The sequence below is a fragment of the Callospermophilus lateralis genome, chromosome 8 (assembly GCF_048772815.1).
Source record: "Callospermophilus lateralis isolate mCalLat2 chromosome 8, mCalLat2.hap1, whole genome shotgun sequence".
Lineage (NCBI taxonomy): Eukaryota > Metazoa > Chordata > Mammalia > Rodentia > Sciuridae > Callospermophilus > Callospermophilus lateralis.
In genome coordinates this window covers 114,764,976-114,785,334 of record NC_135312.1, presented here as the reverse complement: position 1 = coordinate 114,785,334, position 20,359 = coordinate 114,764,976, and the positions used below count along the sequence as shown (strand labels likewise).

Genomic DNA, 20,359 nt, shown 5'->3' with positions numbered 1-20,359 from the left:
CATCAAATTCAGACAATGAAAAATCACTTTGACAATGAATTACATAAACAAATCCAAGAAGCAAAAGATCAACTCTATAGGGAGATAGAGGATATAAAAAACAAACAAACAGAAATCCTGGAAATGCAGGAAACAATAAACCAAATTACAAACTCAAATGAGAGTATCACCAGCAGAGTAGAACACTTGGAAGATAGAACTTCAGACAACGAAGACAAAGTTTTTCAACTTGAAAAGAACATAGACAGCTCAGCGAGAATGTTAAGAAATCATGAGCAGAACATCCAAGAATTATGGGATAACATCAAGAAACCAAACCTAAGAGTTATTGGGATACAAGAGGGTACAGAGTTCCAAACCAAGGGAATGAGCAATCTATTCAATGAAATAATACTAGAAAACTTCCCAGACTTAAAGAATGAAAAAGAAATCCAAATACTAGAAGCCTACAGGACACCGAATATACAAAATCATAAGAGATCCACACCAAGACACATAATAATGAAGATGCCCAACATACAGAATAAGGAGAGAATCTTAAAAGCCACAAGAGAGAGGAAGCAGATTACATTTAGGGGTAAACCAATCAGGATAACTGCTGATCTTTCAACACAGACTCTGAAAGCTAGAAGATCCTGGAACAACATATTTCGAACGCTGAAAGAAAAAGGGTTCCAACCAAGAATCATGTATCCAGCGAAATTAAGCTTCAGGATTGAAGATGAAATAAAAATCTTCCACGATAAGCAAAAGTTAAAAAAACTGGCAGCTAGAAAACCAGCTCTTCAAAACATCCTTGGCAAAATATTACAGGAAGAGGAAATGAAAAATAACAATGAAAACCAACAACGGGAGGGAGTACAGTAAAGGAAAAACTAAGCATGGAGGAAAAACAAATCATGTGAAGTATCGTACACAACCAAATATGGCTGGAAATACAAACCATATCTCAATAGTAACCCTAAATGTTAATGGCTTAAATGCACCAATCAAAAGACATAGGCTAGTAGAATGGATTAAAAGAAAGATCCAACAATATGCTGCCTACAGGAGACTCATCTGATAGGAAAAGACATACACAGACTGAAGGTGAAAGGTTGGGAAAAATCATTTCACTCATAGGGACCCCGGAAGCAAGCAGGGGTGTCCATACTTGCATCAAATAAAATAGACTTCAAGGCAAAGTTAATCAAAAGGGATAAACAAGGACACTACATACTGCTCAAGGGAACCATACACCAACAAGACTTGACGATCATTAATATATATGCCCCAAACAATGGTGCAGCTACGTTCATCAAACAAACTCTTCTCAAGTTCAAGAGTCTAATAGACCACAACACAATAATCATGGGAGATTTTAACACACCTCTCTCACCAATCGACAGATCTTCCAAACAAAAGTTGAATAAAGAAACCATAGAGCTCAATAATACAATTAATAACTTAGACTTAATTGATATATACAGAATATACCACCCAACATCAAGAGGATACACTTTCTTCTCAGCAGCACATGGATCCTTCTCAAAAATAGACCATATATTATGTCACAGGGCAAATCTTAGCAATTACAAAGGAGTTGAGATACTACCATGCATTTTATCTGATAATAATGGAATGAAATTGGAAATCAATAATAAAATGAGAAAGGAAAAACCCTACATCACATGGAGATTAAACAATATGCTACTGAATGAACAAAGGGTTACAGAAGACATCAAAGAGGAAATTAAAAAATTCTTAGAGGTAAACGAAAACTCAGACACAACATATCGAAATCTTTGGGACACTATGAAAGCAGTACTAAGAGGAAAATTCATTTCATGGAGTTCATTCCTTAAAAGAAGGAAAAGCCAACAAATAAATGACCTCATACTACACCTCGAAGCCTTAGAAAAAAAAGACCAAATCAGCAGCAAATACAGTAGAAGGCAAGAAATAATTAAAATTAGAGCTGAAATCAATGAAATCGAAACAAAAGAAACAATCGAAAAAATTGACAAAACTAAAAGTTGGTTCTTTGAAAAAATAAATAAGATTGATAGACCACTAGCCACGCTAACAAAGAGAAGAAGAGAGAGAACCCAAATTACTAGCTTACGGGATGAAAAAGGCAACATCACAACAGACAATTCAGAAATACAGAAGATAATTAGAAATTATTTTGAAACCCTATACTCTAATAAAATAGAAGATAGTGAAGGCATCGATAAATTCCTTGAGACATATGAACTACCCAGATTGAATCAGGAAGATATAAACAACCTAAACAGATCAATATCAAGGGAGGAAATAGAAGAAGCCATCAAAAGACTACCAACCAAGAAAAGCCCAGGACCGGATGGATATACAGCAGAGTTTTACAAGAACTTTAAAGAAGAACTAATACCAATACTCCATAATCTATTTCAGGAGATAGAAAAAGAGGGAGAACTCCCAAATTCATTCTATGAGGCCAATATCACCCTGATTCCCAAACCAGAGAAGGACACCTCAAAGAAAGAAAACTACAGACCAATATCCCTAATGAATTTAGATGCAAAAATCCTCAATAAAATTCTGGCAAATCGTATACAAAAACATATCAAAAAGATTGTGCACCATGATCAAGTAGGATTCATCCCTGGAATGCAAGGCTGGTTCAATATACAGAAATCAATAAACGTTATTCACCACATCAATAGACTTAAAGATAAGAACCATATGATCATCTCGATGGACGCAGAAAAAGCATTCGACAAAGTACAGCATCCCTTTATGTTCAAAACATTAGAAAAACTAGGGATAACAGGAACTTACCTCAAAATTATAAAAGCTATATATGCTAAGCCTCAGGCTAGCATCATTCTAAATGGAAAAAAACTGAAGGCATTCCCTCTAAAATCTGGAACAAGACAGGGATGCCCTCTCTCACCACTTCTATTCAATATAGTTCTCAAAACACTGGCCAGAGCAATTAGACGAAAGAAATTAAAGGCATAAAAATAGGAAAAGAAGAACTTACATTATCACTATTTGCGGATGATATGATCCTATACCTAGAAGACACAAAAGGGTCTACAAAGAAACTACTAGAGCTAATAAATGAATTCAGCAAAGTGGCAGGATATAAAATCAACATGCATAAATCAAAGGCATTCCTGTATATCAGCGACAAATCTTCTGAACTGGAAATGAGGAAATCCACCCCATTCACAATATCCTCAAAAAAAATAAAATACTTGGGAATCAACCTAACAAAAGCGGTGAAAGATTTATACAATGAAAACTACAGAACCCTAAAGAGAGAAATAGAAGAAGATCTTAGAAGATGGAAAAATATACCCTGTTCATGGATAGGCAGAACTAACATCATTAAAATGGCGATATTACCAAAAGTTCTCTATAGGTTCAATGCAATGCCAATCAAAATCCCAACGGCATTTCTTGTAGAAATAGATAAAGCAATCATGAAATTCATATGGAAAAATAAAAGACCCAGAATAGCAAAAGCAATTCTAAGCAGGAAGTGTGAATCAGGAGGTGTAGCGATACCAGATTTCAAACTGTACTACAAAGCAATAGTAACAAAAACAGCATGGTACTGGTATCAAAACAGGCGGGTGGACCAATGGTATAGAATAGAGGACACAGAAACCAATCCACAAAATTACAACTATCTTATATTCGATAAAGGGGCTAAAAGCATGCAATGGAGGAAGGATAGCATCTTCAACAAATGGTGCTGGGAAAACTGGAAATCCATATGCAACAAAATGAAACTGAATCCCCTCCTCTCGCCATGCACAAAAGTTAACTCAAAATGGATCAAGGACCTTGATATCAAATCAGAGACTATGCGTCTGATAGATGAAAAGGTTGGCTCCGATCTACATATTGTGGGGTCGGGCTCCAAATTCCTTAATAGGACACCCATAGCACAAGAGTTAATAACAAGAATCAACAAATGGGACTTACTTAAACTAAAAAGTTTTTTCTCAGCAAGAGAAACAATAAGAGAGGTAAATAGGGAGCCTACATCATGGGAACAAATTTTTACTCCTCACACTTCAGATAGAGTCCTAATATCCAGAGTATACAAAGAACTCAAAAAATTAAAGAATAAGAAAACAAATAACCCAATCAACAAATGGGCCAAAGACCTGAACAGACACTTCTCAGAGGAGGACATACAATCAATCAACAAGTACATGAAAAAATGCTTACCATCTCTAGCAGTCAGAGAAATGCAAATCAAAACCACCCTAAGATACCATCTCACTCCAGTAAGATTGGCAGCCATTAGGAAGTCAAACAATAACAAGTGCTGGCGAGGATGTGGGGAAAAGGGTACTCTTGTACATTGCTGGTGAAACTGCAAATTGGTGAGGCCAATATGGAAAGCAGTATGGAGATTCCTGGGAAAGCTGGGAATGGAACCACCATTTAACCCAGCTATTGCCCTTCTCGGACTATTCCCTGAAGACCTCAAAAGAGTGTACTACAGGGATACTGCCACATCGATGTTCATAGCAGCACAATTCACAATAGCTAGACTGTGGAACCAACCCCGATGCCCCTCAATAGATGAATGGATAAAAAAAAATGTGGCATTTATACACAATGGAGTACTACGCAGCACTAAGAAATGACAAAATCATGGAATTTGCAGGGAAATGGATGGCATTAGAGCAGATTATGCTAAGTGAAGCTAGCCAATCCCTAAAAAACAAATGCCAAATGTCTTCTTTGATATAATAAGAGCAACTAAGAACAGAGCAGGGAGGACGAGCAGGAGGAAAAGATTAACATTAAACAGAGTCATGAAGTGGGAGGGAAAGGGAGAGAAAAGGGAAATTGCATGGAAATGGAAGGAGACCCTCATTGTTATACAAAATTACATATAAGAGGTTGTGAGGGGAATGGGAAAAAAATAAGGAGAGAAATGAATTACAGTAGATGGGGTAGAGAGAGAAGATGGGAGGGAAGGGGAGGGGGGATAGTAGAGGATAGGAAAGGTAGCAGAATACAACAGTTACTATTATGGTATTATGTAAAAATGTGGATGTGTAACCGATGTGATTCTGCAATCTTTGAAATGTTTTGAATAACCAATAAAAAATAAATAAATAAAAATTAAAAAAAAAAAAGAAAGACAGTCAAGGTTAACTGCAGTTTCTACAAAGGGAAAGTGATATCAGTGAGATGAAGCAATACAGGTTTGTTTGATACTCTGTGCTAAGAAGTATCATCTCTACTTTCTGTTTTCCTATCAACTAATTAACTTACATGTCTCTAAATAAAATGTAAAAAAGGGCTGGGCTGGGGCTTGGCAACCTAAGTTCAATACCCAGTACCAAAAAGAAAAAAGAAAAAGTCTTCACAATGTCTTAGTGATAGCAGAATTAACAATTATTTTTAAAGTTAAAATTATGGCTAGGCTGTGTGGTGGTGCATACCTATAATCCCAGTGGCTCAGGAGGTTGAGGCAGGAGAATTCCAAGTTCAAAGCCAGCCTCAGCAACCTGACAAGGCCCTAAGCAACTTAGCAAGATCCTGTCTCTAAATAAAATACAAAAAAGGACTGAGGATGTGACTCAGTGGTTAAGCATCCCTGGGTTCAACCCCTAGTACCAAAAAAAATTAGGGCTAGGGGTATAGCTTAGTGGTATAGCACCTGCTTAAGCATACATGAGGCCCTAAATTTGATCCCCAGCACAACAAAAAATAAAAGAAAGTTAAAATTTTAAAAAAAAAATAGTTGGTGTTACCTGTCCATCGGTTGGTGGAGCTATCTGTCTGGTTAATTCTAATAATAAATGTGACCTTGGCTTGCTAACCAGTTTTGTCCCTCCCAGTCAGTCAGCATCCCCCAACTTCTTAGAGGGACAAACAGCATTCATCTACCCAAAACTAAACAACAGCAGATCTGTGATGCCCTTAGCTGTCCAAGGTTGCACGCGCTCTACACTGATGGGTTCAGCATGTACCTACCTATGCCAGCAGGCTGCAGTAACACCCAGTGCCAAAAATATCCAGTAACCTGTTGAGCCTCATTTGTAATGGGAATTGGGGATTGCAATTATTCCCCATGAAGGAAGAACTCCCAGGAAGTGTGGGTCATAAGCTTGTGTTGATTGAGTTCCCACTCTATGAACATACAGCCTGTTGCTACTACCAATGGGATTATCTAGGAAGACCCTGCATTGACCCCCGGTGGAGGAGAACGTCAGCCTATAACCCTGGCAGAATACTTAGAAGACAGTTTAATTTGACTATCTAGAGGAAGTAAATCCTAACAAGGTTTCCTTGATCACCACCATTTGTTGGACTTTGGGTTGTTCTGGCTCTTTCTAAACTAAAAAGTTCTTTCAAGATTACCTTATGGCAATAAGAAGAGTCACCTTCCACTGGGACCCAAAGATCAAGGAGGAGCTTAGAGCCCCAAGAAACTAAATAAAGTACCCAGACCTCTAAGAAACCCATTGCAAAAGTTTAACCCAACTGTGACCTTAGAGTCTTCTCTGATGCCCTCTGAAAAAAAAACCAGCAAGAATATTTATCAGCCTCACACCATCTGCTCAGAAATGTTAGAGAAACTTAGAAGCTTAACTCTCAAGCCTGGTCCTAAATTTCCTTCCCCTCTACCAGAAGGTTGACCCCAACAGTAGGACAAAAGAGCAAAGTTCTCAAAGGACATCAGAGGTGGCTTACTCTATAGGAGGAAAGGTGTTAAGGACAATGTTACCTCTGAGGAAAGAAACGATGGCAACACTTAACAAATTTTCTCAGCTTGAAAGAAAACAGCAATCGACACTGGGGTTAAGACAGTTCAGAAAGGATTTAGAAATGAACCCTTCAAACGTGGCTACAGTTATTGCCTCTATCATAGACAGGATTTTGCTCAGAATGCCAGAATAGAGGACAATTCTGACACAGAGTAGATTTAGGCATAAACCTTACTCTTATAGGTTCTTCCTTGCTGATTATCTTATGCGCAGATGAAGAAAGGTACTGTATGCTAGGATAGAATGTATTATCGATTGTTCTGATAACTCATGATGTGTTCTGAAATAAGCTGTGTGATAGTATCCACTTTATAAATAATAAATCTGGGACACAAAGGGGATAAGCAACTTGTACAAGACACTGAAAAAATAATATTGTTGAGATTCTAATTCAAGAAATCTATAACCCAAACTTTTTTTGGGGCAGGGTAGTTCTGGGAATTGAACTCAGCCTTTTATAAAAAAAATATTTTTAGTTGTAGAAGGACACAATACTTTTATTTATTTATTTTTATGTGGTACTGAGGATCAGTGAATCCAGTACCTTCCACATGCTAAGCAAGCACTCCACCACTGAGCTTTAAGATCACTTGAATAATGGAAGCCCTTTAATAAAGCTTGACAAATACTGAAGATGACATGTGGCATTGTCTTCTACAATTCATTAGTAAAAGCATCATCCTTTTGGTACTGGGGAATGAACCATGGGACTACCACTGAGCTACATCCCCAGCCTTTTTTATTTTGAGACAGGGTCTTTCTAAATTGCTGAGGCTGGCTTCCAACCTTCAATTCACCTGCTTCAGCCTCCCAAGTAAACTGCTAGGATTACAGGCCTGCACCACCACACCTGGCCCCTTTTTTATTAATGTGCTCAATGTGGTTAGTATGTAAAAGTCACACAAAAGATTATTAAAACTTCAGTTTCTTTTAGGATCAACACACAAGGTCATTTCAATCTTGAAAGCTAAGCCAACTATATTTTAACCATGAGAGTATTTAATAATGGACTATGTCATTAATTTCATCCAATTTGAATATGATATTCACTAAAATTTCCCTTTTACTAACACAAATTTTAAGTAATTTAAAGCAAAACAAAAGCAAATAAAAAAACCTTACAAGATGAATCCTGACTATGCTAGGCAAGTCTTAAAAGATCTAGCTAACCTTTCAGACTGACTATTCAATTATATGATTGAAAGATGCCTTAAGCCACTATTTTCACATTTAAGGTTCTTTGCAATTATATACCATATATGGCTCAGTGGTTAAGTGACTGGACTGATCAGAAAAAGTGCATGTCTATAATCCCAGCTACTTGGGAGGCTAACACAGAAAGATCACACATTCAAGGCCAGCTCTAAGTAACCTGGCCAGACCTTGTCTCAAAAAATAAAAATTAAAAAGGCTGGAAATGGGGCTAGGGTTATAGCTCGATTATCTCCAAAAGAACTATTATTAAAGAGTTGAACTATATGGGAATAATGTGGAAGTGACACTAGTTCATATAGACTTCTTCCAACAAAATTAAAAGGAATTCGTAGCCATATATGAATATTTTAAGGAAAACTTACAGACTTATTTTCCTTTCATGCAAACAGTGGCTAGTTTAATGACTTCAAGAAGCACTATGCTTTTTCCATTATGTTAAGTATTTGACAAGCAACAGATAACAGATGAAAAAAAAAAACTGCAAAGACATGTCCCCCTGTATTAAAACAATTAATGAATGAAGTAAGGTACACCTTGGATGAGAATTTTGGTACTGATAAAAATGTTTTCTCTCAGAAGTTAAAGATGAATGTCCTGCCAAATCCATATCTCAAAGAAGGAAGTATAAGCTCCAAGGTTCATAATACAAAAGTGACTGATTCTAAGGCAAAAATACCAGTAAAGATTGAATCTTATTAGTATTCTTGTTAGAATGATTCTTAGTTCTATTAGTACTCTGATCACAAAGTTTCATTGGTTTTGCAAGGTCTACCAAAACCCTCATATTTCCTTATAAGCCCTGTTATTTTTAGTTCAATTTTATAGAATGCAAGACATTATGGCAAAAACACCTATATATAACTCATTGTGAGAATTTTTTTTAATTTCTTTTAGTTGTAGGACACAATATCTTTATTTTATTTTATTATGTGGTGCTAAGAATTAAACCCAGTGCCCCATGCATATAAGGCAAGCACACTACCACTGACCCACAACCCCAGCCCTGCTTGTGAGAATTTTAAGAAGTAAACTGGGTTAATACACATGTAAAACAGAACTTGGCAAGTAGTAAGCACTCAATAAATTTTAACTGTTGCTATTATCAATTATAACACAAAATAATGAATTAACTTCAATTCAAAAGCACATCAATTATCAATATACTTATATACTTCTATCAAATTGCTTTAGTCAACTTATAAAATAATCCCTTTATAAACCTAGTCGTAGATACACAGCCTCATCTACCCACTAACAGGAAAGTCACCAACCATAAGGAAAATTATTCTGCAAGTCTTTGGATTTGTGTTTGCTTACAACCCCAGCCTGCCTAATGGTATCTTTGTTGAATGATGGTGTGGCTCAGTGGTAGAGCACTTGCCTGGCACATGTGAGGCACTAGGTTTGATCCTCAGCACCACATAAAAATAAATAAACAAAATAAAGGTATTGTGTCCATCTACAACTAAAAAATGTGTTTAAAGAAATCATTAGACAAAGGGAAAATCTTTTTCAGTTCTCAAGCAATAGATGTATCTCTAACAAAACATAGTTAATTGAGTTTTTAATCATTCTGTAAGTATACAGAAAATCCAGTCACTCACCACTCTCTAAAATTACAATATTTATAGATGTAAATTACTAAAAGATTGATGGAATAGGGCTGATAAAGAGAGGTCTGAAAAATAAATGCAAAGACTAAGGTTTAATAGAGACAACAAAACTTTGAGCAAGAACATGATAAAGTCACATAACCTTAGAAGTCATTAGGAATTCAACTTTCTATCCAAAGTAAAAATATGCACCACAAAATCCCCTCTTACTTCATTTGTTTGTTTTGTTTTATATTGTTTTTTGGTTCTGGGGATTGAACCCAGGGACGCTTTGCCACTGAACCACATCCCCAGTCCTTTTTTACTTAATTTTTATTTTAAGACAAGGTCTCACTACATTAAGGATCTCACAAATTTGCTGAGGCTAGCCTGGAATTTATAGTGCTATCTCAGCATCCAGAGTGACTGGGATTGCAGGCATGTGCCACTGTGACCAGCCAAAATCCCCATAATGCCATGTTCTGAAACATTCAGGGACAAGAAATTCTCTACTTCACAAAGCACATTTTGATCACATAAATTATTTCTGGATAAATCCAATTAAATCTTTGAGGAATCAATTTTTTAAAATCTAAACTGAGAATGCTTTATTTAGTTGGTCAAGTCAATTAGAAATAATTTTTATACTCAACAGCTTTTTTAATTATTTTTTAGCTTTTTTGCATATAACTTTTTTAATTGACACATAATTGTACATATTTACATGTATAACAAGTATAAAGATCAAATCAGGATAATAAGCATTTCCTTCTCCTTAACATTTTATCAGTCCTTTCAAATTCTTTTCTAGCCTTCCCCTAACCCCTCACAAGACTGAAGATTAAACCTTGCACATACTAGGCAAGTGCTCTACCAATTAACTACGTCCCCTGCTAATTTTATTTTTATTTTATTCTAAAACAGGGCCTGGCTAAATTGCCCAAGCTAGTCTGAAACTTGTGATCTTCTTGCCTCAGCCTCACAACTAACTGGGATTACAGGTATGTGCAATCATGCCTAGTTTCTAGTTCTTTATAAAATACACAGTAAATCGTTTTAAGCTATATATTGTCACCCTGCTTTGCTACACAACTCTCAAACTTATTCCTCCTATCTGACTATATTTTGTTATTTGTTACCCAATCTCCCTCAATGCATCTCATCCTTGTTTTATACCTTTTATTTTTGACGCAACATTTTTTAAATTTTTTTCTAGTTGTAGATGGACACAAATCTTTATTTTTATGTGGTGCTGAGAATCGAACCCAGGGCCTCACATATGCTTGGCAAGTGCTCTACCACTGAGTTACAACCACACTCTCCCCAACATTTTTTTAAGCCAGTGTCACTAGAAGTCAACACTCAGGTTTCTGAGTATGCACCCATTACATGAGAGTGAATTAAAGAATACTAAAGCAAAAGGAAAAAACTAAGATCAGGTTATAGCAGACTATTTGAAAATTAATTCATGAAATTGCTCTAAGGGGTAAAACAAATACTGAGGTAATTCAAAATGATACAATGAAAAATGCAAGCTGCCTGACAAATATCTTCATAGAAACAGAAAATAATTTAAAAAATAGACCTTAAGACTTTTAACAACATACCTTTTTGCAGAAAAGAATAACAGGAACTAGAATTCCTGGCAGTTGTAATTTACTTAATGAAAAAGTGTAAGACATTTCCACTTAACAAACACTTATATTTGGGGGAGGGGAGGAGGGTACTGGGGATTGAACCTAAGTGCACTTAACCACTGAGCCACATCCCCAGTCCCTTTTTATTGAAACCGTATCTCACTAAATTTCTTAGGGCCTTGCTAAATTGTTGAGGCTGGCCTTGACCTTGTAATTCTCCTACCTCAGCTTCCCAAATTGCTGGGATTATAGTTGTATGCCACCATGCCTGGCTATTCATTTTTTTTTAATATTTATTTTTTAGTTTTCGGCAGACACAACATCTTTATTTGTATGTGGTGCTGAGGATCGAACCCAGCACCGTGCACATGCCAGGTGAGCGCACTACCGCTTGAGCCACATCCCCAGCCCCTCATTTATTTTTTTTAAATATGTATTTTTTTTAATTGTAAGTGGGCACAATACCTTTATTTTATTTTTATGTGGTGCTGAGGATTGAACCCAGTGCCTCATGCATGCCAAGCAAGCGCTTTACCACTGGGCCACACCCCTATTCATTTTTTTTATTATTTTTTTTCTTAGTTGTAGATATGTTTATTTTATTTATTTATATGACTGGTGCTGAGAATCGAACCCAGTGCCTCACACATGGTACCACTGAGTATGATACCACTGAGCCAGCCCCTATTTATTTATTTTTTAAGATACAGGATTCTATTATGTTGCCCAAGCTGACCCTAAACTCCTGGGCTCAAGGGATCCTCCTGCCTCAGCTTCCCACCTGAGTAGCTGGAACTACAGGTACACTCTACCACATCTGATTTTTAGCAAACCGAGTACCAAGCACTGTGAAAAGTTCTGAGTTCTGGAAGCACAAACATAAATAAAAACCTTATGAATAATTTATGTATCATAAAACAAAAATGTCCTGTAGACATTTTTAGTTCAAACATACAAAATCTACTCTAAAATATGTTTAAGAAGATATATGTGAAGCCAGGTACTATGGCACACACCTATAATCACATATCACAAGTTCCAGGACAGCCAGGGCAACTTAGTAAGACCTTGTGTGTCTGTCTCTGTCTCTCTCTCTCTCTACACACACACTTTTTTTTTTCTTGTACTGGGGATTCAACCCAAGGGTGCTTAGTGCTGAGCCACATCCCTACCACATCCCCAGCCCCCCTCCTTTTTTTTTTTTTTTTTTTCCATTTTGAGACAGGGTCTCAGTAAGTTGCTCAGTGCCTCAGTAAGTTGCTCAATGCCTCACTAAGTTGCTGATGCTGACCTCAATTTTGCAATCCCCCTGCCTCAGTCTCCCAAATGGCTGGGATTACAAGTGTGTGCTTTTTAAAATTTTTAAAAGGACTGGGGATAGAGGCTGGAATTGTAGCTCAGGGGTTGAGCACTTGCCTCATATGCATGGGACACTGGGTTCAATCCTCTGCACCACATAAAAATAAATAAATAAAATAAAGATATTATATCCATTTACAACTGAAAAAATAAAAATAAAAAAGGAATGGGGATGTAGCCTACTGGTAGAGCACTTACATAGCATGTACAAGGCCATGGGTTCAATCCCTAGTACCACAAAAAAAAAAAAAAAAAAAAGAGTGTGTGTGTGTGTGTGTGTGTGTGTGAGAGAGAGAGAGAGAGAGAGAGAGAGAGAGAGATGGATGTTCAGCGGAGTCAGTATAAGAACAAAAAAAAAGCTTACTTAGTTTCTGTTTTTTCAATTTCCAAATGATTTTTCAATTTAAAAAAAAAAAAGCAATTCTAATGAAACAAGGCTATAAAACTGCAGAGGCCTAAATTATCAATTCTAACAATTATCAGTTCTAGAAAACTACAAAGTTTTTAAAATTTCACCAATCATCCAAATTCCTCTTATTTATCAACATTAATGAATAATCTAACAATACCTATTCATGATCTATACAAATGTCCACACTGAACCATTTTTTCCTCTTTTGGAAATTTCAATACACAAATATACCTACAAAAGCATTTTTTTTTAAAGAGAGAGAGAGAGAGAGAGAGAGAGAGAGAGAGAGAGAGGGGAGAGACAGAAATTTTAATATTTTATTTTTTTTTTAGTTTTCGGCGGACACAACATCTTTGTATGTGGTGTTGAGGCTCGAACCCGAGCCGCACGCATGCCAGGCGAGCGCGCTACCGCTTGAGCCACATCCCCAGCCCCCTACAAAAGCATTTTAATAACAAAAAAGAAGTTTACTTAAAAATTTCTGAAAGAATGAAGGAAAAATCTACAAAGAAGGAGAAACATCCTGTGCTTATAGACTGGAAGAGTCAATATTCCCCAAAGTGATCTACAAATTCAACACTCGCTATCAAATTCAAGCGGATATACAAAGCACCTAGAATTAAAAAGAACAATCTGGAAAAAGAAGAATCAAGGAAGGGAATATACACTCCCTATTTCAAAACTTACTACAGTAATCAACAGTTTGTACTGGCATAAAAACACCTGAGGGTGCTGCTCAATGGTAGAGCACTTGCCTAGCATGTGCAGGGTTCTATGGCCAATATGGAGGTGCAGGGAGAGTAGGGATACAGACACATAGATCAATGGAAAAGAACTGAGTCCAAGGTTAAGGATGAAGCTCAGTGGTAAAACATTTGATTAGCATATGCAAGGCCCTGGGATTGATCCTCAAGTCTGTAAAAACAAAGAGTCCAGATAAATCTTTACATTTATAGTCAATTAATTTTTTTTTAAGAGAGAGTGAGAGAGGAGAGAGAGAATTTTTTAATATTTATTTTTTAGTTATCGGCGGACACAACATCTTTGTTTGTACATGGTGCTGAGAATCGAACCCGGGCCGCACCCATGCCAGGTGAGCGCGCTACCACTTGAGCCACATCCCCAGTCCCGTCAATTAATTTTTAACAAAGGTACCAGGCAATTCAATGAGGAAAGAATAAGCTTTCAACAAATGGCCTGGGACAATCATATAATCATATACAAAAAGATGATTTAGACCCCTTCTCTTACTCACACCATACAAAATGAACTCAAAATGGATCATAGGCCTAAAGGAAAGGGATAAAATTGTAAAATGTCTGGAACACAGAATGTAAATATTACAAAATTAGGTTGTAAAAAGAAAAATAAGATTGGGATGATGGCTATAAAACCCCATAAATTTACTAAAAGTTATTAAAATATATATATATATATATATAAACACACTACTTTAGGCCAGTCAGCACTTTTCAGTAGTAATAATCATTGGAGAGCAGTCCAATTACTTTAGGACAAGAGAGGCTCTCTCCTCCAAGGGATGTGAACAATACATGTGGTCCCAAAAACCACTGGCAGTCATACTACAACCATGAGTGGAATAGCAACAGACTAAAGCTAATATCATACAAAGCAAAACAGAAACAGAAAGAAATTGAGTCTTTAATATGATTGAGTTACTGTTCTTCTTACCCTACCTTTGGACTTTCAGATAAATGAACCTATGAATTATTTTTATTGTGCTCAAAGCAGCTCAAATTCTCTATTACTTATAATGTGAATTACAAATTGTAATAAAAACAAGTATGATTTTTAAAATCGATTACTTTTTTAAATACTTTCAGTTATAGATGGACACCTTTATTTTACTTACTTTCATTTTTTTATGTGGTGCTGAAGACCAAACCCAGTGCCTCACACATGCTAGGCAAGTGCTCTACCACTGAGCTACAACCTTTTAACCTTAAATATATGATGGCAGATATTAAGGAGGAAATAATTCTAGATACACACATCAGAATAAAGACATGTTGAATGATTACCTTTCTAACAAAGTTCATGTATAAGCCTGAAAACTGATTTTATGTGACCCACATATACGTAAATATTTTAATTTGACATTTTAAAGTATTAATGTTTAATTCTAGATTTCCTGAAAAATCAAAAGGTGTGACACCACTGTATCCACGTCACTGTGTCACGACAATCATCTGAAACATAAGAGCAGCTGCTTCTTTAAGCCCACAGAGTACACTCTGTACACTGTCAATACAAACCTAATATTTATGTGATCTGCTCAGCTCCTCTAAGTATTAAAGATTTATACTATAATATTTAGCAAGACATATATCAAACACCATATAATGGGTAAGGAAAATTATATTCCATCTTTTAAGTTTTAACATTTTAATTAAAAATCAAATTTAATTAAATTAGTTTTTAGAAAAAAAATCATGAAAATATGATAAGAAACACTATTCTTGAATTAAATAGTTCTGAATGCCTTTATATTCTTGAGGGAAACCTAAACTCAGCAGCAAGTTTCTGAAACTTGCAATATATTAATTATTCTGAGTCCAAAAGTTTGAAAACCAAATTACTCTAACATACAGATGAAGAAATGGTCTTAAATTCCAATGAGAAAAATGCAAGGTTGACCAGAAGCTTAAAACACTTCAATACACTAATGTACTGTTAATCAAATTTATCTTTAAAACAGATATATAAAAGGAATTATAGGGGCTGGGGATGTGGCTCGAGTGGTAGCGTGCTTGTCTGGCATGCGTGGGGCCCAGGTTCCATCCTCAACACAACATACAAACAAAGATGTTGTGTCTGCCAAGAACCAAAAACTAAATATTAAGAAAAAAAAAAAATTCTCTCTCTCTCTCTCTCTCTCCCCCACCCCCCGTCAAAAAAAAAGGAATTATAAGGGGATAGTGAATTTATAACAGTAAAGTCAAGATACAATAGCAAAGTTGGGAGGCAGTACTTCATACAGACAGACCTTTGGAGCAGCTCTGTGGCTCTACCACATGCTATCTGGACAGAAGAGGGAAGGTCATTTAATTTTGACAGTACACACTCATTGTTTAAAGTAGCTACTACTTTGAATTTTAGTTGTTTTTGTACATGAACACAATACCCTTATTTTACTTATTTATTTTTTTACATGGTGTTGAGGATCAAACCCAGTGCCTCACACATGGTAGACAAGTAATCTACCACTGTGTTACACCACAGCTTAAGTAGCTACTATTTAATGAATAAAAAAGAATCAGTAGGACATGAGCCAGGTATGGTGGCTCACACCTGTAATCCTAGCAACTCAAGAGGCTGAGGCAGGAGGATTGATTGCAAGTTCAAGGCCAGCCTCAGAAACTGAGAATAGACCCAGTCTCAAAATACAAAATAAAAAGAGTTGGGAATACAGTTCAGTGGTAGAGCATCCCTAAGTTTAAGTCCCAGTACCAATTTTTTTAAAAAAACTGAGGCTGATAATTATCAATTAGAAAATATCTAATTAGGTGCAGCAATACTGATGAAACTGAGATGGACTAATTTGCCAAAATCCCAACATTTCATTTTCCAAAAATTTTTAAAAACTGGCCAACACTCCATGTATTGATTATTGCAAGTATTGTAAGAGGAAATGGGAAAAGAGGAACTGCTATCTAATCCTCTCAGCAATTTTTCCTGACCTACCTGCCAAAAGAATGATGGTGAAAAAGAAGTGTAATTGAACAAATTTTCCTTCTCCTTCTACCCAATCACCTGCTACCCTGCCAACATGCAACTATGGAGAATTTAACCAATGACCTTAAAATCTCTCTAGGTCTACACTTCTAAGCAGCATATAAGTAAACTATTACTATGGAATTTAGATTTTCTTTAATGATAAAAATGCAAGTGACTCATGTTTGTTCAAACACCCCCACAGGACACATTCTAAAGAACAGAGGAATTTGAATCCTCCTTCTGTCAAAGAATGTTGTGTCTTCACACACACAAAAAAAACTAATTATGCACTATATCACTATCACAGATTTCTGTTTATCATCCAAGATACATGAAGTCTAGAAAAAAAAATCAAAAACTTGTTTTCAACTTTTTCTATTTTGATGTAAAGAATTAGATCAATTTGCATTTTATCTCCTTGAGACTCATATGCATATAAGCTTCACATGCATAGAAGATTCCCAAAATGCTGGTAACCATTGACGCTGGATTACTGATATCAGAGTTTACTATACTATTATATATATGGACATTTCCATAGAATATAGTTTTTAAAATGTGCAGGGTGTGGTGGCACATGCCGGTTATTCTAGCTAATCACAAGGCTGAGGCAGGAGGATGGCAAGTTCCAAGCCAATCTCAATAACTTTGTGAAACCCTGTCTCAAAAAAATAAATAATAAGGGCTGGAGACATAGCTCAATGGTAGAGCACCACTGGGTTCAATCCCCAGTACACCCTCTCAAAAAAAAAGTGTTGAGTATTTATACATAAACTCTCAATAATCTGGTAGAGAAATGCCATATTGTTCAAAGTTTTTATACTCCAAAAATAAATTAATTTCATCCAGCTACTTTTGAGAAGAGAAGTTGTATTGCAAATGAGCAGACTAGCACTTAAGGTCTAGTGTAGGAAATAATTAACCACCCTGGAATAATACAAGCCTAACCTTGAAAACACAGAGGCAAAGGGAAAAAGTGCTAAACAGTTATTACAACTATTGCACATTTTTATTTGGTGCCATCTGTTATCTTCTAACAGGCTGGGTGGAAAAGAGTAATTTTTTTTTTTTTTTTTTTTTAGTTGTTGATGGACCTTTATTTTATTCATTTATTTATATGCGGTGCTGAAAATCGAACCCAGTGCCTCACACATGCTTGGCAAGTGTTCTACCACTGAGCTGCAAACCCACCTCTGAAAAGGGTAAGTATTTTGAGGCCAAATTTCCTTTTGATTCTTAAATTGATGACTAACAGGAACTGGAATAAACCTAAAAAGGCTATTAAAGATAACTATTTCTAAGAATGGACTAGAGGAAAAAAAGGAAAGTATCTCATCCACTTTTTAAAAATAACATTCATAGTTCATAGTAGTATAATCAGCAATGCCCAATAATCAATTTTATGTCACTGTGAGACACAAATTTACAAAAGAGAAAGATTATACCATATCTGCCTCAATCCTTTTTCAAACTGCCAATTTTCACAAGATTACTTTACACGCAATCCTAAATTCAATCGAAAATTTAACTTTGGTCACTTCTAAAAATAAAACATCAAAATTTAAAAATACTAACTGGCAGCAAATTAATCTTTCATTAGCATTATGAAGAAAAATTTTGTGTTTAAAACTTATTAGGGCAAAAGATAGCTTAAGCAAACTCAAAGACACGTTATTTCCAAGTCAAAAAAAAAAAAAAAGGTCACAATAACTTAACTAAAATGTTAAAGAGAAATGCAGGCTTAAACATACCAGTAGGGCGGGGGGGTATACTACAGAAAACTCATCGACTGGAAAACACCCACCCATAAAAAAAACACTTCCACCGCAATAAAGATTTCCTCAGTACTGATGTGTTCACTTTCACAAAACTCAAGCATCCAAATTTGTGTAATTCTCTTTAAATTGAAAACTGTAAGAAACGGCTTCATTTAGGTCAAGTAGAACTTTTCTAACCATGGAAAAAGCCATCATCAGAGTAAAGCACATGACTCCAGCTTTAACGTCTTGTTCTCCAACTCACCAAGAAAAGTATATGCTTATAAAATATTCATCTACTTACCAGGTTAAAGACAGTTTCTACGATATCCCTATTGGATACTTCTCCAACTTCAACCAATCCCGTCAACACGGCAAATTTCATTCGGATGCCCCTGATGGGGAGCCCTGGCTTCAGAGACAATGCACCCCCTTCCGCAGGGGTTTCTTCTTTCCCTCCACCTCCCCCGTCATCACCTGTTGGTGGCGGGGAAGGGCCACGATTGTCTTCACTAGCCATTGCTAGTTCACGAGGAAGGACAACTCGGAGTCACCCCGAGGCAGCAGTAGCTGCACTGGTAATAAGCACAGGACACGCAAAGCAAAACGAAAAGGGTCTCTCTTACAACTTGAGGAGAAACCCCCAAAGCAGTTGATGTGGAAAGTCCTTGGCGTCGCCCTCTTCCTCTTGGAGAATATTTGTCCAATCTCTCTCCCCGAGGCTGACAACAACGCCAAACCCTATTGGAAGATTAAATATATGTTAAATAGACTAGGTTTGGTTTGAGGGGACTGTTTGGGGGGGAATAGTTATTGTCCGTCAAGTAAGTTACTAAAAGCACCCAGCCACCAGCCGCCCGCTTCTCCCGGGCTCCCGGAGCCGGTTCTGGCGAAGGCGGGACCGGGAGGCCCAGAGCAGGTTCACTCCTCCCCCACACTCCCGCAGGTTCAGGGCGCAGGGCAACCTCTCCTCACAGGTGCACGGAAGAGAAACTGTCGCGGGGACAGGAGGGGCCGGGGAAGGGAGGGGACCCCCCACGCCACCACCGAGGCAGAAAGTTCCTCCTCACCCAACACTCCGGACTTGTCCTCGCCCCCTGCCAGGGAGCAGCGAGACGGAGGTGGCGGCGGAGAACCAGGGCAGGAAAAGGCGGGGGAAGGGGGCGGTGATTATCTCAACGCTCGGCCCAGGGGGAGGAGTGGAGCACCTCTCTCGGGCACCTGAGGTTTGGTGGCGAGAGGAAGGGAGGTGTGTGTGCTGTGGTAGGAAGGGAAGGGAGGCAGCCGGGGAGGCCCCAGGGCGAGGAGAGGAGGAAGGAGAGAGGTCAGTGCACCTGGTCGCAGCCTCCAAGTTTCCCTAGTCCGCTCCCCGGGAGCCCGCGGCTGCACAGAACTCCATGGTTTCCTGGCCCGCCCCACCCCTGCGCTCAGCCTTTGCAAAAACAGCCACTGCTGGCGCCACCGACGCCACGACCCAGGCTGCTGATGGTGATGAGGATGCTACTGCCACAACTCGCCCCGCCACGGCTCGCACCGCCGTCCCTGCGCGCACTGAAGCTGCTCCCGGCCGCCATGACAGCGCCGAGGGCTGCCGGGCGCGGCGTGCGCGTGCGCGTGCGCGAGCGCGCGAGGCGGTGGGGCGGGCAGGCGCGAAGGCGGAGGCAGGCACACGACAGGCGGGGGACGCGCGGGCGAGCTGGGGGGCCGCGAGAGGGCGGGGGCGTTGGGCACCCGCTTCCTAGGAGGAACGCGCGTGAGTGTGCCGCCCGGCAGACCTGCCGCTCAGGTAGCACCCGGTGTGTCCCCCGCCCTGCGAGGACCGTCCTTTCCTGCCAGGGGCCAGCTTTTCCTCCCTGCCCACCCCCCGACCTGGGAAAGC

At 38.1% G+C, this 20,359-nt stretch overlaps 1 protein-coding gene across 6 annotated transcripts in view; it reads right to left on the bottom strand.

Annotated features, from left to right (window-relative positions):
• Lrba (LPS responsive beige-like anchor protein) overlaps positions 1 to 20,000 on the bottom strand; it is a 719,595-nt gene extending 699,595 nt beyond the window's left edge. For 5 of the 6 annotated variants that reach the window (XM_076865289.2, XM_076865291.2, XM_076865292.2 and 2 more), the window contains exons 1-2: positions 19,815 to 20,000; positions 18,785 to 19,221 (exon numbers count right to left, since the gene is read on the bottom strand). In XM_076865289.2, the coding sequence (XP_076721404.2) occupies positions 18,785 to 19,000 (216 nt within the window). In that variant the 5' untranslated portion in view covers positions 19,001 to 19,221; positions 19,815 to 20,000. Of the gene's footprint in view, positions 1 to 18,784; positions 19,222 to 19,550; positions 19,621 to 19,814 lie in introns of those variants that run through there. The other variant, XM_076865290.2, reaches the window with a different exon arrangement.
• Between the last annotated feature and the right edge of the window lie 359 nt (positions 20,001 to 20,359).